The sequence below is a fragment of the Piliocolobus tephrosceles genome, chromosome 7, assembly GCF_002776525.5.
Source record: "Piliocolobus tephrosceles isolate RC106 chromosome 7, ASM277652v3, whole genome shotgun sequence".
Taxonomy (NCBI): domain Eukaryota; kingdom Metazoa; phylum Chordata; class Mammalia; order Primates; family Cercopithecidae; genus Piliocolobus; species Piliocolobus tephrosceles.
The window spans coordinates 27,287,847-27,311,790 of NC_045440.1; the positions used below are offsets into that span (position 1 = coordinate 27,287,847).

The 23,944-nt window shown below is 36.8% G+C and overlaps 1 protein-coding gene across 19 annotated transcripts in view; it reads left to right on the top strand.

The window, feature by feature from the left end:
• HMBOX1 (homeobox containing 1) overlaps positions 1 to 23,944 on the top strand; it is a 180,637-nt gene that overhangs the window by 117,145 nt on the left and 39,548 nt on the right. For all 19 annotated transcript variants that reach the window (XM_023216828.2, XM_023216832.1, XM_023216823.1 and 16 more), the window contains exons 5-6: positions 4,684 to 4,794; positions 14,522 to 14,675. In XM_023216828.2, coding sequence (XP_023072596.1) covers positions 4,684 to 4,794; positions 14,522 to 14,675 — 265 coding nt within the window. The remainder of the gene's footprint in view (positions 1 to 4,683; positions 4,795 to 14,521; positions 14,676 to 23,944) is intronic.

Here is a 23,944-nt window from a genome sequence, read left to right on the forward strand (position 1 = left end):
GTTGTTGGTAACTGAGATGACCAAAGGAATCCTGAGGGCCACTAACATGTAAGAAGCTAGCAAAGCAGCCCTGAAGTCGACTGAAAAGATGTGGTGTTGGAATTGTATCCAGCATTCCAAGGAGGAAGATGATGGGAGTGATCAGTAGTGTCACTCCGCAGGAAGTGGAAGGAAAATTAAACATAAATTAGTGATACTGGAGATTCTGACAAGAATGGATTATGGTGGAGAGCCCTCTAGTGGAAGGGAGTGTGGTGTTTGAGGAACACGTAGCCTGATGCAGCTGCTCAGAAAATAATGTGAATGAGGCTGGAAAGGCTTTTCTTCCTTTGAATACCATGTGATAACTTTCTTATTGGAAAGAATTAATCAGGGGTTAGTTTTAGTCTCTCAATGTGTGAAGGTTATATGTAAATGTTTTCTTTTCCTCTGCCCGGTTAGAGGTAGACAAGATGAGGTTTTGAGGAACTAAAACTTGTGGGCAATAACATTTTCTTCTGCAGTGGGAAGTAGGTGGAAAGTTAGGGAAATTTTCTTCTGAGGAAAAGTATCAAAGCTGATAGTATCAAGAGACTGCTAGGGCTTATGAGACTGCTCAGCTGAAGGACCAAAGCAGCTCGAAGCATGAGTTCATGGAGCCTTACCCATCTGTTAACAGGCTGCTAAGAAAAATCACTGTAAAATGTGTCCTTTTATGCTTTTATTTTTTTTGTACAGTGCCTCTTTGGAAAAACTACCTGCTTTACTTATTTTCTACGTTTATTGTATGAATACTGAGATTAAATTTAGAGGGAAGAAATTCTTGTTTATTTCTTCCTCACACAAAAGACAGAAGAATATTCTATATTTCTCTTCTCCCTTTGTTTTATTAAAGTAGTAATTACATATAGAGAAAATTGTGGAACAACATATGTGTAAATAGCTAACCTTGCTTCCTGCAGAGAGTAGAATTGGAGGGAGAAGACATTCTTTGCAACTATTTGGTTGTTAAAATAACCAATAAAGTTCCATATGTAGTATTTAGGGTGAAAAGCCAAAAATAATTAATGAGTATTTATAGAAAGATTAAGAAAACAATAAGAGATAGAAATGTAGGAAGAATCTGCCACTTTAAATTCATATTGTATATCTTTAGTTATATATTAGCTTTTGTTACTATATAGACAGACTTTAGAATATGTAAAATTGTATATTCATAAAAATACATACCTTTTCATTTATTTCATGGGCATCTTTCCATATTGATACATATCCATTTACTTCATTTTTTTGAAACTACATAGAATTTTAAAAACATTTTTGGGGAGACTTTTTAAAATTTAAATATATACACAGAAAACTGTCCAGCTTAATGGACACATAAAAGTCAAGTGAGGACACCCATATAACCACCCTCCAGATCGAGATAAAGAGAAATGCTGGTCACCACATAAACCTTCCTCATTCTAACTCCCATGCAGAAACCTTCTCCTTCCTATGTGTGTAACTACTATTCTGATTTCCATCCTTATAGATTAGTCGTATCTGTTTTATAACTTTATATAAAATGAATCATATATAGTTATGTATGGCTTTTGTGTATGTGTGTCTTGTGTTATAAGGTTTTTCAGTTAACATTATTTTTGTGATGTTTATCCATGTGATTTCATATAGCAGTAGTTTATCTTTTTCTATTTAGTATAGCAGACTATAATAGAATGTGTAGATATCACAGCTGATGCATTCCCTTTTTTTTTTTGAGACGGAGTGTCACTCTGTCACCCAGGCTGGAGGGCAGTGGCGCAATCTTGGCTCACTACAACCTCCACCTCCTGGGTTCAAGCAGTTCTGCCTTAGCCTCCCGAGTAGCTGGGACTACAGGCACACACCACCATGCCTGGCTAATTTTTGTATTTTTAGTAGAGATGGGGTTTCACTATATTGGTCAGGCTGTTCTCCAACTCCTGACCTCAGACAATCCACCCGCCTCTGCCTCCCAAAGTGCCAGGATTACAGGTGTGAGCCACTGCGCCTGGCCGATGCATTCTATTCTTGATGGGCATTTAGTTGTTTCACATTGGGGGCCATTATGGAAATGTTTATAAGAGCCTTCTTGTCTCTTTTGAACATACTTCTATTGAGCAGGTGCATATTTCTGTGGGATATATGCCTAGGAAAAAAATTGCTTTCATAGAGTATGTGTATGTTCAGCTCTAGCAGTTATCATCCAACTATTTCCCAAAGTGGCCCTGCCATTTTATCCTTCCATCAGCAGTGTGAGAATCTTATATGCTCTATAACCTTGCCAACACTTGGTATTGATGGCTTTTTGTTTGGTTGGTTCTGCTTTTTTGTTGTAGTTTTCTGGGTTTTTTTATGGCTTTTTAAAAATGTTAATTTTAAAACCTTCAAGTGTTTTGTTATATAATATACTCTAACTTAACTAATGTCCGTTTGATGAGATTTTGTCCTCTTCTCTCACTATAGCGAAGTCAGAACCTGAACAGCACTGTTGTCTAGTGAGTTCTGAGGCTTGTTCTATGTATGATCTGACTAAGGAATATTTCATATTGGAACCAATTAACAGAGCTGATAATATATTTGTTCCTAACCGATTTTTCTGAAGTTTTCTGTTTTGAGTAGTATGATAGCAACATGAAAAATTCATGTAAAATAATTTTATTTTGCTGACATGAAAATCAATGTTGATTTCATGATGGTTGTTTTCTTCACTCTTTAGAAAAGCAGTATAGGCTGGGTGCTGTGGCTCATGCCCATAATCTGGGCACTTCGAGAGGCTGAGGTGGGCGGATCACCTGAGGTCAGGAGTTCGAGACCAGCCTGGCCAACACAGTGAAACCCCATCTGTACTAAAAATACAAAAGTTATCTGGGCATGGTGGCACATGCCTGAAGTCTCAGCTCCTTGGGAGGCTGAGGCAGGAGAATTGCTTGAACCTAGGAGGTGGAGGTTGCAGTGAACCGAGATCACACCACTGCACTCCAGCCTGGACAACAGAGTGAAACTCTGTTTAAAAGAAAAAAAAAAAGTAGTGTTAAAAGATACCATAATGTCTGAAACTAGACTTTTGGTGAAAGCCGAATTAATTATCCAGAATAATTTGCATTTTCTTAGAAAAGGCATACAGTGTGCATCCATCACATAAATCTTTAATCCACTGGAAAACTGCTGTGTGAATTATTTGAGAATATAATCACTTAGGTTTTGGAAAGCTGTTTGAATTTTGCCTTTTGAAATTGAAAGATTTTTCCAGGCGGGGCATGGTGTCTTAGGCCTATAATCCCAGCACTTTGGGAGGCCAAGGCAGGAGGACCACTTGAGCCCAGGGGTTCGAGAGTAGGCTGGGCAACATTGTGAGACCCCGTCTCTACAGAAAAAATAAGAAATTAGCTGGATGTGGTGGGGCCTGGTACAGTGGCTCATGCCTTTGATCCTAGCACTTTGGGAGGCTGAGGTGAGAGGGTGTGGTGAGCCATGATTGCGCCACTGCACTCCAGCCTGGGAGACAGAGTGAGAACCTGTGTCAAAAAAGAAAAAGAAAAACGAAAGATGTTTCCAGTTGGAGAACTTTGCTTCACAGTCTTTCTTTTAACACTCCCCTCTCCCATTTCCTCAAATTTTCTTTTGACATAGGTTTTTAAGTGTGTGAAACTCTAGGGGCTTGCTTTTAATGAGTTAAATGTGATCCTCGGGACCTCTTGCTTTTTCTGATGTTAAAGGGTGTGATTGCTTCATGATAGCTGCTCTTCCTGTTGGGCAGTATAGCTTTAAACAGGTGTCAACACAGGTGGTATTCAGTAATATTCGATTACCCTTTGTTTTTCCCATTGTTACTTGCTTTTACCAGTTTGTACTGAATTACTCACTTTTTGGAATAGCTATGAATGATCAAATGAACATGTGATTCTCATACTAGTAAGTTTTAGGCCTGCTTTTTTACTTTCAGATGTAGAGATTCTTTACATTTTTAAGTAATTGCTGTCAAGAGCTTCTTGGAGGTAGAGAAAACTACTGCTTAAATTCTATTCAGTTTTGTGGAAAGCATGTGTTGGAAAAATGTCTTTAGCTGTTGAGATTTCTTAAGAGGTCATATTGTAGCATACATAACTCTAAAAGTCTGCTAATTCTTCTCTGTACTAATGGTAATGACTCTGAAAATGGCTAAATGAATTAACAAATAAGCCAAAAAAAAACCTTACTAAGACAGTATTTTCAATGACCTTTTGTTTCCTAGCCCCTAAATCTTTTGGTCAATGTATGAGTAACAAAACTTGCTGACTTGACTTTTTTGCTCAATATCTGTTAAAAGTTTTATTATTCTAAATTAGGGGTGGAATGGAGAGCAGTGGTAATTGAAGGAGCACAAATATAATAAACTCTGACACATAATTTTAGGAATCTTTATCTCAGATTCATGGACCTTTTTTGGAGATAAATTTTAGAGGCGATTGTCAGGTCTTAATTAATAAACTGCCTTGACATCTAAGAGATAATTTCTGAGTATATCCTAGCCAGCGCAGTCAGTCTTTACAAAGGAATCCAATTAAATAGTTTGCTCAGGTTGCAACTTCCTTATGGACTGGACACAGAGAATAAAGCACCCAGTAACCTAGAACCAAAGGAACTTTATGAATTTCACTGTAATTTCTGTGCCCCCCAAAACTTATTTCTCTTTTTACATAGGTATCAGTCAGAGCCGGATCTCTCATTGGCTATTGCAGCAGGGATCAGATCTGAGTGAACAGAAGAAAAGAGCATTTTACCGATGGTATCAACTTGAGAAGACAAACCCTGGTAAATAGCATTTCCTTTTATTTATTGCATCTGAAACAAGACAGATGTAATGAATTACTTTAATGACTCCATGTGCTAACTTGTTCAGTAAGATAGTTTCATACTTTACTATGGTTGCTTTATGCAGAAAAACACTCTTAACGGTAAAAGCTAAACCCTGATTGTAATAAATTTTATTTTATTGTCTAATATTATCTAGTCGTATTCACTTCTTCCCCTAAGACACCTCTTTGCTTTCAGGTTATATGATATTTCTAGCCATAGTTTGAAAGAACGCCATGAATGTTCAGTGGCTGATTTTGTTTTCTTCAACTACATGACTATGTAAGATTCCATATCTTTTTTTTTTTTTTTTTGCAAATCTTGTTTGAATTAGTAATGTAAATTTAATATTTTTATTTAATTCATGCTGTACCATATCCAGTGATCTCTGCTAATGATTTCTTTTTTTCTAATTCTAATGACCCGGGTAATGGATGTATCTTTGGACTTTAGGATGCAGCTGCCCTGATGACTCCCAGGAGCAGCAGTAGATTGGCAAGCAGAATGAAATCTTAAGAAAACTAAGATGACAAAAAAATGTATGTCTAGAGTTGGAAGAAGTAGGCAAGATCTATTCAAGATACTTTTAACAGGTGATTTTATAAAGTAAAATCTGAAGTTATGGGACTATCTCAATCTATACTTTACGCAGGCAAGTGGCAGTGAGCCTGCCCTCATGTGTAAATTTATGATTGGGTTGTGTATTCTGTAATGCTGCAGCCTTAAAGCCTTTGCACACAGACTGAATCACTAGTCAAAATATTGCATAATAAGAGCATTGGCTCTGAGGTAGAAATAAAGAATGTCATAGACATGTATTTTTGTATGTAAGTATGTGATAAGATTTTTTTCCCCAAAGGTCAGTTTCTCAATCCGAATGGTCCAGGCAGGATGAAACAGAAGAGACCATATCAACCTCTACAGTAATATTAAAAATCTATTCTGACCCCCAATTTTTATTTTGAAATGTTTCAGATGTACAGAAAATTCAAAAGACTTAACACAGTAAACACCTGTTTACTCTTTCTTAGATATAGTAATTAATAGATAGATATAATAATTACCATTTGGCCAGGTGTGGTGGCTCATGCCTGTAATCCCAACACTTTGGGAGGCTGAAGCGGGCAGATGGGCAGATTACTTGAGGCCAGGAGTTCAAGACCAGCCTGGCCAACATCGTGAAACCCTGTCTGTACTAAAAATACAAAAATTAGCCAGGTGTGGTGGCATATGCCTGTGGTCCCAGCCACTTGGGAGGCTGAGGCAGGGAAATTGCTTGAACTTGGGAGGCAGAGGTTGCAGTGAGCGGAGATGGTGCCACTGCACTCCAGCTTGGGTGACAAAGGGAGACCCTGTCTCAAAAAAAAAAAAAAAAAAAAAAAAAAAATATATATATATATATATATAAAATTATTAACATTTTACATTTGCTTTATTCCTATAAAAGAAATAAATTAAGATTTATATATGTGTGTATTCAGCATTCTTCTCCTAAGAATAAAGATAATCTATATTACCACAGTCCTCATTATTATACCTGTGAAAATTAATAATAATTTCATATTATCGTTTTATATCCAGTCTGAGTCACATTTCTCTAGCCATTAGAAGAATGTCTTTTGTAGCTCTTTTTTTAGTATCTCTTTTAGGTTGGAAAATTAGGATGTCTCTTAAATCTAGTAACCCAAACTTTTTTTTTTTAATAACATGAACTTCTTAAGCCATGTAATTTGACAGAATGTCCCGCATGCTGGATTTTTCTATTTACTTTTATTATCAAATATCTCATTTCTTTATCTTCTATATTTCTGTAAACTGGAAGTTAGAATTAAAATCTGAAGTTAGGATTCATGTTGAATATTTTAGGCAAGATTACTTCATAGATTATTTAGGGAGGCACGTACTAATGGCAGCAATTTATTTTGAAATGCATCAGAAAATAAAATGGATTTATATTTAGGGAAATGGATAGGTATGTGATAAAATATGTGGTATGAGTATGGTTTTCACTTAAAACATTATTTCACTACTGTATGTTTAAAAATTTTTGCAATGAAACACTGGGGAAAAATACTTTGTAGGTAGTGTTTACCTAATATTGCCACATATTAAAAGGCCTGTGAGCATTAGAAGGTTGTAGCACTATTCATACGCCAAGCTTGATGATTTTGTTAAAATGGTAACCACCAGATCTTTTCTTTGCAGTTTGTGAATAATCTTTAGGGTGACATTTTGCCCCTGGATAAATATTCTTTCCTGTAGCAGCTTTCACCAGTGGCCTTAGCATTCATTGATGATTCTTTTTGAATCTGTTATTCTAATGGGGATTGCAAAATGGGATAATCAACTGGTAAGGCCAAATTCCCTCACTGGAGTTTCGGGATTGGGCTCTAGTCCGGCTCTGAACTAGAAACAGGAGGGAGGACTAAGGTGCAGCTCCAGGGCCATGGTGGCATTGTTGCAGCTGATCTGATAGCCAGTTGTTGGATACTAACTACAGGAGTCCAGCTTTAGCACTGGGCTGATAGTGTTCTTCCAAAACTGGTTTTATCTTTTTTTTATTGTTATTTATTTTAGCTTTTAAAAGTCTTATTTCCTATTTTAGTTTATCTTGAAACCAGAGCTAGGCCCACTCATTATCGGGAAATTAGAGGAAGGTAGAACTAGGGAATTGAAACTAATGGCGTTCTTCTAGCTGATCATTAGGAGCTGATTTTTTAAGGACATAGTGCCTCCTTTTAAGACGTTCCTTTAATTATCTGCATTTGGTTTTCGGTGAGGTTGCATTATTGTCACCTTTTTAAAAGAAATACTTTCTATTTTTTGTTTAAAAACCAAATCCTAACTACTGGTTTTCTTGTCAAGTTTTTCTGTGGGACATAATTTAAAGGCAGCCAGAGATAAGAGGGTAAATTCATAATTGCCAGTTGGTAGTAGTTGTTGCATTAACAGCAATTGGATATTAGCCATTGAAATTTGTTTATCTTTTTCTTTGCATTTTCACCTTTATTACAGGCAAATATGGCATAGAATTCTTTCTTGATAAAAGTGATTTTGTTTTGTTGGCTGTAAAATAACCTTCGATTTTAGCTAAAGAATTTGGAGCTACTATTACGTTTGGTTAAGATGAACTAAAATTATGTTAGCTTATAGGACAGCAGATCCTTTGTTGCAAGTCATTTCAGACCTGATTAGAATCCACCCAAATGTCCCTCAGTTGAGAACTGGTTAAATAAATTAATGGCACATCTGAACAATGGAATCTTATATAACTGCTTTTTGAAGGCAGCTTTATATGAATTAAATTTATATGAGGTGATATGGAATTCATAAGTAAAAAAAGGTACATAACAGTATCAAGGGCATATTTATGTAGGGGAACACACACACACATACACATGTATATACTTACCTAAGCATAGAAGATCTCTGAAAAGCTGTGTTAGGAACTGGGAAGAATAGCTCTATGGAGGGAAACTGAGTGATTGGGAGTACAGGGGTAAGGAGTTAACTACACAGCCTAATGTGTCTTTCTAAATTTTGTACTATGTACTTGTATTACATATTTGAAAAATAAAGTGTAATAGGAAGGAAGGGAGAGAGACCAAAAGAAATCAGTCTGCCTTGTAAGATGAGAAAGAGAGAGAGAGAGAAAGGAAAGAAAGGAAAGAAGAAAGGAAAGAAAGGAAAGGAAAGAAAGAAAGAAAAGAAAGGAAGAAGAGAAGAGAAGACTTAGGTTTATACAGTCCAGACCTGCTTTTGAGAAGCAAGCAGAAAATAAGTTGTCTGTAATTTTTATCAAGTAATTCTTTTATTTCATAATTTTTTGTCTGTCTAGGAAAGATAGCTCATTAGGGTAAGTGTAAATAGTGTGATCCCTTTACATATATTCTGAGAAGAAAATGCAAAATTAAGAAAAGTCACAAAATGAAAAACTTTTTCTTTTTTCTTCTGTAAATTTAGAAAACAAAAATGTTTGTATATTCTATGACTCTATTCCCGTGCGTTACAGCATTTCTCTTTGTATACGTTGAGTGAAGTTCTTGTTTTGTTGTTGTTGAGACAGAGTCTTACTCTGCTGCCAGGCTGGAGTGCAGTAGCGCAATCTCAGCTCACTGAAACCTCTGCCTTTCGAGCTCAAGCAATTCTCCTGCCTCAGCCTCAGGAGTAGCTGGGATTACAGGCACACACCACCACGCCCAGCTAATTTTTGTGTTTTTAGTGGAGATGGGGTTTTACCATGTTGGCCAGGCTGGTCTTGAACTCCTGACCTTGTGATCCACCCACCTGGACTTCTCAAAGTGCTGGGATTATAGGCGTGAGCCATCACACCCAGTGGAAATTCTTTTTTTCAGCCTCTTTAGTCTGGATCCAGTTGGATATGGCTTTTGGTTTTTTGTAAGTTTCTCTTTAAGTGGACTCAGCAAGAAAAATAATAGAATGGATATTTAGGTTAATTTTACTGATAACCCAATTGATATAGTGTAGTTCTCTGATAACAGACTCATTATCAGAATTTACCAGCATAATTGAAGCCTGCCAAGGCATATTAATAAAATAGGCTGATGTAAACTAATCAGATAGATTTTATCTTGTTTCTTGTGGGAACACTTACAAGAAAATACCTATTTTTTTTTAAAGTGAGTGCTAAATTCAGCATGGTTGACATCAAAAGTCCCTTTATTTGATCAAATTAAGTTCACAGTCTTTTTTCCTTGTCTAATTTAAACATTACTATAGCAGACAGAGTTTGCTGAGTTCCTCTTGGCATGTGGCACATATTCTGCATGTTTCTAAACAATTAAATAAAATTTGCCAGGAGAGTTATGCAGCAAATACATGAGCTAAATGTCATCAGAAGAAATGTCCAGTCCTTCACTTTCAGAGTGTTAGATCTCAGAGAAACGTGTGTGTGACATGGGGGGAGATGTGAAATTACTTTTGGAGAGGCTAGTTCCTGTGGATGGCATAGTAATGATGTGCTGATAGTCCCTCACCCAGAGCTAACCCTGATCAGCAAGAACATTATCATATATGTAAAGAGAACACTTACCAAAATTTTTAAATCTCTTAACAAATTATGAAAAGAGGTTTTTTGTTTTTGTTTTTGTTTTGTTTTGTTTTGTTTTCCTCATGGGTTTAGATTTGCTAAGTGAAGGTGCAAAGTTTTGTTTTAATGAAAACTTAGATGAGGGGAAAAAACATTTCTGTAAGGAAATAGACAACACACTTTTCCTGTTAGGACCTTAGCTAACCCAGAACTCTTGTATTTTACTTCAGAGGAGTTTAAAGGCTTATATACATTGTTCCTGCATTCTAGTATCTTTTTGTTTTTCTGTTAGAGTCAGTAGTTTTGAACTCATTCTTGGATTTTTTCATTGCTTTTCATCCATTTCAGCCAAACAAGATGAACTAAGGTTTCCAGAACAAATCTGTTCATTAATAGAGTGTTTCCAGAGTACTTTTTTGTGCTGTTTTCAACTACTGCTACATTGAAACAGAAAAAGGAGCCAGAAAAAAATCTGAAAAGTAATGTAATATTATGTTTTAAATTAAGCATTTTGATGAATTTAAGATTATTCATTTTTCACCTTCTTTGTGTAAACTGTCTTGATTTCATTCTTTTTCCTCCCGAGACAGAGTATCTCTCTGTCACCCAGGCTGGAGTGCAGTGGCATGATCTTGGCTCACTGCAGCCTCTGTCTCCTGGGTTCAAGTGATTGTTCTGCCTCAGCCTCCTGAGTAGCTGGTGTATGCCACCACACCTGGCTAATTTTTGTATTTTTAGTACAGACGGGGTTTCACCATATTGGTCAGGCTGGTCTTGAACTCCTGACCTCAGGTGATCCACCCGCCTCAACCTTTCAAAGTGCTGGGATTACAGACATGAGCCACCGCACCCAGCCTTGATTTCTTTCAAAATAATCAGGCCACTACTTACTTTTCTATCTTCTTTTTCTCCTTTTTTCCCTTTTTTCGTCTCCCCTTTTCCTTTTCCTTCCTGCCCAGTTTTATTTCATCTGAATTTCCTTCAGTTCTTGAGACGCTCTTGACAATACAGAATATTATAAAGAAGCATAATATTAATAATAAACCCCAATACCAAGAAAGAACCATTATTATTAGTTGGCTTATTTCCTTCAACCTCTTGGTTAAGATTCTTTCTGTTCTCTGTTCTATTTGTACACATTTATCACTCTGCTTACTGAGGAGCATGCTGCAATTATGGATGTGGTCTACTACCTGGAATTCACTGACCTATTGCCCACCCTTCATCCTGAAACTCTTTCTTTCTTTACCAGGGTCAGCCCCTGGACAAGAGGTTGTATTCCCTTACTGAGTCTATTTCTACCTCTGTCTTGATCAGCCATGATAACCGGTTGGCTCTGTTTTAGTCCTTTTCACCCTTGCTGTAGAATAAAATTTATATAATTTTAATTAGGTAGATTCCAGAGCTCTTGCTGTGCTGTAATCCCTACTTGTTTTCAGAAAAGCACTAAAGACTGTGAAACCCTCCAGCCCCCAAATTCCTGCTTATGTCCGAACTTAGTTAACTTTCAATTAGGCCCAGACTGAATTCTCAGTTTATTTTGGCAGAGTGAAACCCTTTTAAATTGTTTAAAGAAGAGTTTCGGTTTAGAGTTTCATGTTGGGTAGAGCAGAAATGTTTTTAAACCAGGGGTCAGCAAACTCTTCATATAAAGGGCCAGACAGTGAATATTTTAGGTTTTGTAGGTTATATCATCTCTATCACAGCTACTCAGCTCTTCTGCTCCAGTGCATTCATAGCTATAGACAATCTGTAAATGAATGAGCATGAGCATGCTGCAGTAAAACTTTATTTACAAAAATAGTCAGCGGGTATAATTTGCCAACTCTGTTTCAGGGTAGGCTGTAAATCTCTAAAGCATTATATGATGACAGGCTTACTTGTTTGAGCAGAAATGTTAAGTCGTTAAATATTTACTTTCCATCACATGCTATAGGAAATCACATACATACTAAGGGCTGAAACACAAAATGAAAGATATAAAAATACTCTGAGTGATATTCAAACCCATTGGCCATAATACAAAAGACTGACAAATTTGGCTATATTACAATTAAGATCACAAACCACACTATAAAAAACAAATGACAGACCAGAAAAAAAATTGCATTCTTTATGACTAGCAACTGCTATGATTTCTATGCACCCATAAGTACAATAACCCCCTATAAAAGGAACAACAGATAGGACTTCACAAGAAAAGATATAAATGATCAATAAACAGGAAAAGATGCTCATTCTTATAAGTAGTGAAGCCTCTATATTAAAGGGAATTTTTTTGCTGCCAAATTTATACATTTGAATAATTAATAATAGTGTATTGGGGGATAAAGGGAAATAAACAACTGGGGATGGTTGTGATAATTTTTATTAGTTATCTATTCTTATACAATAAATTACCCACAATTTAGCAGCTTAACACAATCAGCATTTATTATCTCATAGTTTTCGTAGATCAGGAATCCAGGAGTGGCTTAACTGGTTGTTTCTGGCTCAGAGTTCTGTAGAGGTTGCCATCCAGCTGTCAGCCTGGGCTGCAGTCATTGGAACTGGATGGTCCACTTGGAAGTTCACTCATGTGGACGTGGACAGGTCCTAGGTCTTCACTGCTTGTTGGTCAGAGACATCAGTTCCTCACAACATGGGCCTCACCATCCACTGCCTGAGTGTCCTCACACATGGCAGGTTGTTTTCCCCTGAGTGAATAAGAGAGAAAGCATCCAAGACAGATGCCACAGCGTCTTCTGTATTCTGATCCTGGAAGTGACATACCATCACTGCCATATGCTGTTGGTCACACAGCCTAATCATAGTGCAGTGTGGGAAGGGACTACACAGAGGTGTGCAGACCAGGAGGCAGGGATCCTTAGGGACATTGGAGGTTGATGTCCACATTCATGTGCTGGGACTGAATGTCTGAGGCCTTGTTTCTGTCTATCACCTGGTTTCTGCACTTCTCCATGTGGCGTTTGCTGTGGCTGCAGTGTCCAAGATGGCTTTTTCTCCCAAATGCTGGCACCTGGGTGTAGTTGGCACAAGCCCCTGGGGACTGTCAGAGCATCTTTCACTCCATGTGGCCTCTCCACGTGGCTATCCTGGGCTTCCTTACAACATCATAATCTCAGGTTAGTCAGACTTCTTATATGGCCACTCTGGTTTCCCCCAGAGCCAGCATTTTAGGAGACCTAGGCAGAAATTTCAAAGCATCTTATAACGTAGCCTTGAATTGTTTAGGTTTTCTTGCTCAACAGCCTGTCATAGGACTGACCCAGATTCAAGGGCATGATTAGCCAGAGGTATGACTTACTGTGAGGAGCTGTCTTTGAAACTTGTCCCAGGAAACCATGATTGTGAGAGATGATGCTGACATGTTCTAAAAGTAGTAGCAGTGCAAGGAATAAAAATTGATCTGATACTGGAAATATTTTGATAAAATGAACTTGCCTATGAATTAGTTATGTGGTATGTGGGAGAATTAGAGAAGTGAAAGATTAATTTGAGAATTTTGAGCTGAGCAGTTTGAAGAGTGGGTATCTATTTACTGAGATGGGAAAGACTGCAGGACAATAGGTTTGAAAAGCAAAATCAGTATTGATGAACATTTTGGACATCTGTGTTAGAGAATACGTCTGAAGATGTAGCTATTAAGAAAGGGATCTACAATAGGTCTGTAAGTCTTGAAGTAGAAATGCTATCCATAGTATTATTTGCAAGGTACAATAAAGAGAGTATTAATTCTGTTAGAAAGAAATATTTATTAATATTCATTAACATAAAATTAATATATGTATTAATATTTGCATAAACTACAGGTTCTAATGTGTCTTTCTAGACCTGTATTGAGAGTTTGAATTAAACGACAGGCAGAGAGAACTTGTAGAAGGTTTTTGATTAGAAGACCGATATGATCATAATTATGTTTTGGGAAGATGAATTTAACAGTGTAAGGAGTGAAAGAACAGTGGGGTAGCCAGGGACTGAACTCTATGAAAGCATATACCAAGTTACACTGAAAGTCTGTGAAATAAGTTCATGGAGGTCAGAGACAATGTTGCTTTCCTGGTTTTATTCTTAGCTTCTAGCCTGGAGCAAGCCACTTGAAAGGGATTTGATAAATGGTGAATGAATAATGAATGCATCATTGGTAGTTCAAGCTATTTGAGAAAAGAGTAATCTGAATTAGTAAAATGTCTCAATTATAGAAATTTTTCATTGAAATTTTATTATGTTCGAGAGGTAACAGAATCTAGTATAGCATCTAGACCTATAGAGACCTGATTTAGTTAGTAGACAAAAAGCACATCAAATATTATCTTATTTTCTTTCATGCTGTATTTCACTCTTTAAAAAAAAGAGTTTACAAGAATTAGGGTTATTTTATCTCCTACATGCATAAATTCCTAACCTCATAACTTATTTGAATGGTAATGAAAGATTCTGAACATCTGAGGTATATTGTTCAAAAAGAATATAACTATCAAGCAGGAATTTCAAAAGAAATTTTTCAGAGAGAGATACATTGATTAAGTTGTCACTAAGCCAAAGACCATACTTCCCTAGTCCCATAGGAGGTAGATGTCATATTGGTTTAAATTAACTGCAAGATATTTGCTAAAACTGTCTTACTTATTTCAGGCGCTACACTAAGTATGAGACCAGCCCCCATTCCACTAGAGGACCCTGAATGGAGACAAACGCCTCCCCCAGTCTCTGCCACATCTGGTACTTTCCGACTACGACGAGGGAGTCGATTTACCTGGAGAAAGGAGTGCCTGGCTGTTATGGAAAGGTATGTGTCTCCTTTTTCTATGAGAAATCTCCCAAACTTAGGGAAGACATCAACTCTGGATAGATTGGGACAGTTTTCATTTCAAACAAGTAATTGGGTATCTTGGTTCTATCTCTAAAAGTGCTTTAGAATATTATAAATGCTGTATTATTGAAATAAGGTGATCTTAGCATTGAGAATTCATAAAGCTGGAGTTAGCATCTGTCAATTTATTTTACTTATAATAGTGTCGCCAGTAATTTAAGAAATGTTGGAATCAATATTTTTTGAATTCACATCTTTGTATTATATTTTGGAAAAACTCTTTGAAGTCTTCTTTTCATCAAAAATATTGAATAATTGTATAGAAGACTACTGAGATTTAACTTTCTTTAATAAGGAGTATGGTCTAAATAAGCTGTGTCCCAAAGGTTAAAAATACTTATTTTTGACTTTGTTTTAGTAATTTATCCTCTCATTCTACAGTACCTGATCCATAGTAGGTACTCAGTGATTTTTTTTTAACCTAAATTTGACCATAGCTTCAATTTTCCCATCTGAAATGGTATAAATTAATTATGATTCTGAAATGTTTGGCATACTTAGCATAGATCCTATAGTAGAATTATCTTTTTAGTCATCTACTTGTAAGTGATGTTTACAGAATTTTTTTTCAGTGGAATTTTGTTTATATGCAGTTAGGTAATAATGTTCGAGCTGTACATTTTTCTTATCTGACCTGACTAGTAGAATTGGTATATTGGACAGAGCACTGGACTCAGAGTCGGAAGACCTACACCCAACTAACTTTGTTTAGGTCACAAATTCTCAGCTGTAACTTCATGTCTAAAATGAAGTTTTTTGATAGACAATATGTCATCTAAGACTTTTGCTATCTCTCATCCTGCTACTTTCTGATTATTTCCCAGCTCATGAACTTCACTACCTGAAAGAGAGGGAGATTTAAAATGCCGAAATTCAGATGTTTTTGTTCACGTGATATGGTTGAAATTAATAGATTTGCTTAAGGTGAAGGTGAGATCCAGTATCCAAAATGAGATTATAGGTTATCCATTGATGTTGTCATCTATTCCTTTCCTCGCTTTCTTTATTATAGATAAGAGCAGAAGCCATTTATTGAATAATGAATCCTTATATTCTTGAGTCATTAAAGTGAAAGAATGAGACATTATTGTCCTGGAGACCTGACATTTACAATCTGCTCTATTTTTCTCATCTAGGAATTTTTATTCTTTTTGAAAATTTCTTTAGAACTTGGCACACAGCAGATGAGAATTAAAATAATGTCTAACCTAAATTATTTTCAATATTGTACATTTTCCTTTAGGTATTAGTTTCTACCTGGTGCTAAGTTCTAATTGTGCTAGTGACTTAGCCAGTTAGTTTTTTTCATGAAAATACCAGTATATATTTATCACAAAATGTCAGCATGAGAAAGAATTAAGTAAAAAATTGATGACATTAATATCAATAGGTGATATTCCTAATGTACTTTCAGAGTTGAACCTCAGAGACTTAGGGATTCTTATTTTTCCTAGGCAACAAGAATTAGACACAGAATCACACTGAATTTTAATTAAAAAGATACTGAGCATTTACCCTGTTCTATGACTCCTATTTAGTCTTAATTTATGCTTTTTAACATTAATTTTAATTAACAAATGGCTTTATCTAATCCAGGAGTTGGTTATCTTTGGCTTAATTTTATGTTACCTGGTACAACTAGAAAGAGGATGCAGTTTATGCCAATAGTTGCAAAAGTGCAGAAAGCCTTTCAAAATACTTAATAGTACAGAAGGTCACAGTATGATTTTTGTTCTGTAAAAATGTAACTTTTTGTTTTCCAAAATGAAATGCAAAATTCCTACCCTTAGTATGACACATAAAATTTTTTCTTGACTGAATGGGCAAATAAATACATATGCATAGACTGTAAAACCAGCAAAGAAAGCCTTACTCAGATGTTAGTATAAGATAAAAGTAAGGCTAGACATGGTGGTTCACACCTATAATTTCAGCTTTGGGAGGCCAAGGTGGAAGGATCAGTTGAGGCCAGGAGTTCGAGACTAGCCTGGGCAACATAGCAAAACCCCATCTCTACAAAAAATTCAAAGAATATCTGAGCGTGGTGGCATACACCCACATTCCTAGCTACTCAGGAGGCTGATGTGAGAGGACTGCTTGGGCCCAGGAGTTTGAGGTTACAGTGAGCTATGATTGCACCATGTACCCCAACCTGGGTGACACAGTAAGATCCTATCTCAAAAATTAAAATGAAATTTTAAAAAAGGAAAAAATTATTCCATTGTTCATACATCAAGATGAATTTCAAATGAGTCAAAGAAGTGAATCCATATAAATAATAGAAGAAAACATGAATCCATATAAATAATAGAAGAAAACATGAGTGGTCCCTTCATATCCTGGAAATGGGAAAAATATTTTCTAACTGTGACTCAAAATCTAAAAACAATAAAGAAAAAGATTGATAAATATGATTACATAAATTAAAAGAAAAACTTTGGAGGGAGAAAATGCTGAGCAAAGTAAAAGACAAATTGGGGAAAAAAATTGCAACTTTTATTATCCCTAATAAAGAGCTCTTAAAAGAGAAAAGACCAACAACTCTATCTTTATTGGGCTAAAGATAGGAGAAAAAAATGCAAATGGTCCTTGAACATATGAAAATATGCTCAATCTAATTGATAGTAAGAGAAATTCAAATTAAAACTACATTGAGATACTATTCTTATCACATTGACAAAAATCCAAAAGTTTGGCAACATTTTCTATTGATTGGGCTGTAGAGAAACAGACACTCTCATACATTACTTGTAGAAATGCAAAATGAAACAACTTAATGGAAGGGAATTCGGCAATATCAAGGAAAATTACCTATGAGTTTACCCTTTGACTTGGCCTTCCTACTTCTAGAAAATTATCCTAGGGCCAAGTGGGTCACACCTGTAAATCCCAAACCTTTGGGAAGGCTGAGGTGGAAGAACCACTTGAGGCCAGGAGTTTGAGACCAGCCTAGGCAACATAGTGAGACCCCATCTCTACAAAAAATACAAAAAAGTGTGGTGGGGCATGCCTGTAGTCCCAGCCATTTGGGAGGCTGAGGCAGGAGGATTGCTTGAGCCCAGGAGTTTGAGGCTGCAGTGAGCTGTGATCACACCACTGCACTCCAGTCTGGGTAACAGAGAAAGACCCTATCTCAAGCAAAAAAAAAAAAAAAGAAGAATCTTAAAGATATACTGGCAAAAAATATGAAAAGATAACAGCACTGTTTTTACTAATTTCAAAATACAGAAGATGACCTAAATGTCTATTTGTAGTGACTAGGTTAGTAAATCATAGCACATCCATATATTGGATGTTGAAGCCCATGTAATGGAGTACTATGCAGATAAAGAACAAAAAACTCTGTATACAGTGATCTCCAGGATATAACATTAAGTTAAAAACAAGGCAGAATCAACTGTATATAATGCAAAGCTATCATTTATGTATTTGCTTATAACTTATTTTAAAGTGGAGGAATAAACCATAAAATAAATGGTTATCAATAAAAGAGAAACAACTTGGAAGAGGGAGGGGTAGAAGCTAGATTTCTCGGAAAATACTTTGTTTTGACCTGTAACTAAATTACACAATTATAAAACAAAATTTAAAATCAGGGAAAAAATGGGGGGAAAAGGGTGATCTTTAACAAATAACTAAAATGAAACCTGTGTATCAAAATAGTGACTTAAACACCCAAGAATTCTCAAAATGTGTTTATAACACAGTAATTTCACTATATTTCCCAAGTGGGAAACAGCTTAAGAAAAAGAAACACCAAAAAATCTTACACTGTTTCTACTAAATTTGGTGTCATAGATACTGCTATTTAGATACTATTTTTATTTATATAGCTAGATAGGTATAGATATAGATGTAGGTACAGATAAAACAAATAGTCATATTAAAGTTATTAGGAACCAAGATTGTCAGTGCAAAAGAGACGAGAAATATAAAATCAAAAGATTTAAATAAAACACTGTAGTCTTCTGTGTGTATGTTTGCATACAGATAGAAATTTATCTTGATTAAAAAAAAACAGCCTTAATGAGATACAATTCATCTATTTAAAGTGTACAATTTAATGCTTTTTAGTATATTCACAGAATTATGCAACCATAACCTCAGTCAATTTTAGAACATGTTTATTAGCCCCCTTCCCTTTTTGAGACAGAATCTTGCTCTGTTGCCCAGGCTGGAGTTCAGTGGCATGATCATGGCTCACTGCAGCATCAACCTCCTGGGCTCAAATCTTTCTCCCACCTCAGCCTCCTGAGTAGCTGGGACTACAGGCACGCACCACCATGCCTGGCTGATTTTTATGTTTTTGTAGAGACAGGGTTTTGCCATGTTGCCCAGGCTGGTCTTGAACTCCTGGGCTCAAGAGATCCACCCACCTCGGCCTCCTACAGTGCTGGGATCATAGGCATGACCCACCACTACAGCCCCAATTTTAGTAACCATAAGATTGATCAGTGAATTCAGTGTTACCTTCTTGATTCACTTATTAGAAATTCCCCTATTAACCATCTACCTAATAGTTTTAGAGCATTGATTCTTAAATCTGGATGCATATTAGGATCACCTGAGGAGCTTTTAAAACTATCAGGGGGCTTCACCCCTGACGGACTGAATCTCAATTTCTGGGTGTAAAGCCTAGGCAGAGGTATATTTTGAAAAGTTCCCAAGAGATTCTGAAGTGTAGGCAGGACTGAGAATCACTGTTTTGTTATCTATTGACGATTGCTTCCTAGTCATTTTTTCCATAAGGAGTCACAAAATTGTTGTATTGAAATTTATTTCTTGTACATTAATCAGCTGGAATTCTTCTGTAAAGAACTTTCCCTCATCAACTCTTTGGTTACCCTGAAATGTACTCCCTCACAAATGTGTGGCAGCAGGGAGGGAGCTAACATGTAAGTAATTATGGAACTGAGAAGTGAATGCTGTATGACAAAAGGAGCATGTAGAGAAAAGAGGGAAACTACACCGAAGTGGTAGCATTTTGGCTGCATTCAGATGAGGGATAGGAATTCACGAGTTAGAGAAAAGGCATTATAATGTTAGGAGCATTCTTACTTTGATTATTCAGAACTTGGTTATATTGTGCATTCTATAATCAAACAAGCACCGTGTTTAATTATACCATAAGCGTTGGCATTCGGGCCTTATGTAGGAGATATATCTGATTAGATTGGTCTATTAGATAATAGTGGTGGGAGTATGGATAATGGACAAGAAATCAATCAAGTATGTATACTACATGTGTATAATTGGAGAAATAAATGTAATATATATTTAAGTTATAGTATCTCCCTTCGTAAATCTTAAGGCAGTGATAGTTACATTTGAATAGGAATTTAATTACTATACAGTTACTGATCTTATTGATAATTATATGAAATTATTTTTATTTAAGTTTCAGAATTCTGTACTGTAGGTATTTTATTTGCAGTTTATATATAAGAGCCTCAGCGAAAAGAAGTGACTAACTCATATGCAAATGGATTAGAGCAGGGGTCCCTAACCCCCTGGGCTGTGGACCTCCACACAGCAGGAGGCAAGTGGCAGCAGAGCAAGCATTACTGCCTGAGCTCCACCTGCTGTGAGATCAGCAGTGGCATTAGATTCTCACAGGAGCTCGAACTCTATTCATTTTCATCCCTAAACCACCCTTCCTATTCCCCACCCCATCTGTGGAAAAACTGTCTTCCATGAAACTGGCCCCTGGTGCCAAAAAGTTTGGAGAACACTGGATTAGAGGAGGGATAGAGGGAGGCCAGCTTACAAAGCTATTAGAGTAACCTATGCATGACTGCTGAGGGCCTAAGCTATATTGTATAAGCAAAAGGATAGAAAATGGATGAAAAGTGATAGATGTCAGAAAAAAAAAGAAAGAAAAACAGTCTAACCTAGTTACACACTTTTGAATGACAAAGCAGGAAGTATTTAAGAGTTTAGCATAGTGATTAGAGAGCATCTGGGAGACAGTACGTGCTATTAGAAAATGCTTTCACTGACCAGGTGCAGTGGCTCACTCCTGTAATCCCAGCACTTTGAGGGGCTGAGGCGGGCGGATCATGAGGTCAGGAGATCGAGACCATCCTGGCTAACGCGGTGAAACCCCGTCTCTACTAAAAAATAAAAAAAAATTAACCAGGCGTGGTGATGGGCACCTGTAGTCCCAGCTACTCTGGAGGCTGAGGCAGGAGAATGACGTGAACCCAGGAGGCGGAGCTTGCAGTGAGCCCAGTTTGAGCCGCTGCACTCCAGCCTGGGCGACAGAGCGAGACTCCATGTCAAAAAAAAAAAAAAAAAAAAAAAAAATGCTTTCACTTTGGGCAAATCATTCAGCATCTCTGGGCCCCAGTTGCCACATTTATGAAGAGTTAAATATCATGATGAAGTAAAAAGATAGACTTCAGAGCCACACAGACTTAGGAATTAGTCACAGCTTCACTTTTTGTTAATCTGTCGGAATTTCAGCTTTCTGTAAAGTGGAGATGGTTATTATGAGAAGAGTTATGAGAATTATTTGAGATAATATGTGTAAATCACACAGTAGAATGCCTTTCTCATAACCATTGTTAGACCACTGTTCTTTTTCCATCTAAGCGTCTTCTAATTTAATGCTTTAACTGTGAAGTCACCTCAAGATTTCTGTGTTAGGAGAGTTCAGTGGCACTAGAAATGGAGATTTGGGAGTCATCAATATATTAGGTACAGTTAAAGCCATGAGTGTGAATAAACTCTGGTTAAATATATCCACTTATACAGTTCGTGCATTTTTGCAGCGAAATGTGGCTGGAGAAAAACTTAAAACCCTACTGACTGATCTCATTTTAAAAACATGACCATGAACCTCAAGTGGGTCTTTAATTCTGCCAAGCAGAATTAATATTATACCTTTCTGGTTTATTTTTTCCCACTCTCCTATAAGATTATTTCACACTTTCTTCTCTCTCTGCAAACTCCCCCTCCTCATTCTCTCATGATGACCTTGCTTATCATGAAAGGAAATGAAGAAAATAAAGCAATCAGAGGAGGCTGTCCACAAACTACCTACTTGCTACCATGTACATACACACACACATAGTTTTCCTGACTCTTAACATACCCAGAGCACTTCAATGATATGTATATTTCCTACTATGTGTCTTGGTGCATCATTCATATATATGTGCGTTTTCTCCTTCTCTGACCTCATTCCATGGTGTTTTCCACATATTTGACTTTTAAAATATTTAATTCCAGAAACATTTATTGTCACAAAGGACAGTATTCTATGATTCCCTTTATATGAAGTATCTGGAATAGGCAAACCTATAGAGACAAAAAGTAGATAAGTGGGTTACCTAGGGCTAGGGGAGGATAGAGGTGTTGGGAGGGGTATGTGATGGCTAAGGGGTGTGTGTTTCTTTTGGGGGTGATGAAGATTTCTAAAATCAGTTGTGGAGGTGCTTGTACAACTTTATGAATATGCTCAAAACTATTGTATGCCCTAAATAAGTGAAGTTTTTGGTATATGAATTATATCAAGCTGCTTGTTTTTAAAAAAAGCATTTATTCAGTGCACTATTAGAAGCTTCACATATACTTACTATTAGAAGCTTCACATATACTTACCCTCCGTATTTAATCCTCACTGCAGTCCTGGTTTTTCCTTTTTCTAATGAGGCAGTCAAGGCTCAAAGAAGTTGAATAACTAACTTCTTAGGACCACAAAGCTAACAAGTGTCCCAGTCACATGTAGATTTCTTTTTTTTTTTGGAGACAGAGTCTCACTCTGTCGCCCGGGCTGGAGTGCAGTGGCCGGATCTCAGCTCACTGCAAGCTCCGCCTCCCGGGTTTACACCATTCTCCCGGGTTTACACCATTCTTCTGCCTCAGCCTCCCGAGTAGCTGGGACTACAGGCGCCCGCCACCTCGCCGGGCTAGTTTTTTGTATTTTTTAGTAGAGACGGGGTTTCACCGTGTTAGCCAGGATGGTCTCGATCTCCTGACCTCATGATCCGCCCGTCTCGGCCTCCCAAAGTGCTGGGATTACAGGTTTGAGCCATCGCGCCCGGCCACATGTAGATCTTTAACCAGTGCTATTCATAGATTTGAGTTCTTCTTATTAACTAAGAAGAATGTTATTTTAATTTGGGTATATACTGATTGTTTTTAATTCGTGGACTTGGGCTTTATTAACTCTAAAGTCTGATGTCCCTAGATTAGTATATGTTGCAACCTTCCATTTGTTTAAGAGCATATGGGGATTATAACAGGGAAAAGATGAAACAAGAATGGCAAAATGGTTGCTAATTGTTGAAGCTGGTATGTAGGGGATTGTGGGTTTATTATATTTGTGTGGGTTTAAAATATTTATAATTAAAAAGGATTTTGTTTTTAAAAAGAGGACCTGACTAGATTTTAATGGATAAAATATATAATTGACTAATATTTATTCATTTTTTAAATAAAGCATTTGCTATGTGTTAGCAGTAACCTAGGCTTACCTTAAGTAGTTCACATATTCTGAAGGGGAAAAAAGTCATCTATAGTGAATGTCTGGAATATCTGCATGTGCAGATAATGTGATTCCACATGCTCAAACATGATTCTACAAACCTAACTCTCCCATTTGTTCGTTCGTTCAATGAAGTACTTCAGGGCTGTGAGGCAAAGTGCTAGGGATAGAAAGAATAGATACATTTAAGGGTGAGAAGAGTGAATGAAAGGAGTAGAGCTGAAGAGAAGGTTTATGTCAGAAGTAGTTTTGGAGGCTTCATGGCCCAGGAGAGTGACTTCTAATGTACTCTTTCCTTACTAATCTTTCAGCAATTTGGGCTAGATATTCCTTTATCTTTGGAAACAGGTGTGTCTCTAGAGCATTAGCATATGTGACTGGTACACAAAAGAGTAAGACCTGGCTATAGCACCTATTCTGGTCACAAGGGAGGAAGGTAAAATAAGCCTCCAAATCTCCTTACAGGTTTTTCAACCCAACTAAGCAAGAAGGAAAGAGAAGCAACAACTTGGAAAAAAGCTTTGACTGGATGCAGGCATAAATGTGAGAATACCTAGCAGTGATAGATAGAAGCAATAGAATACAATGGTTAATAGTACCAGCTTTGGGGCCAAATTTGTGTGGAAAGGTTACTTATTGCTATCATTTTTAATCAGAGTGGCTAAATGATGACCCTGTATTTGGGTGTATCCAG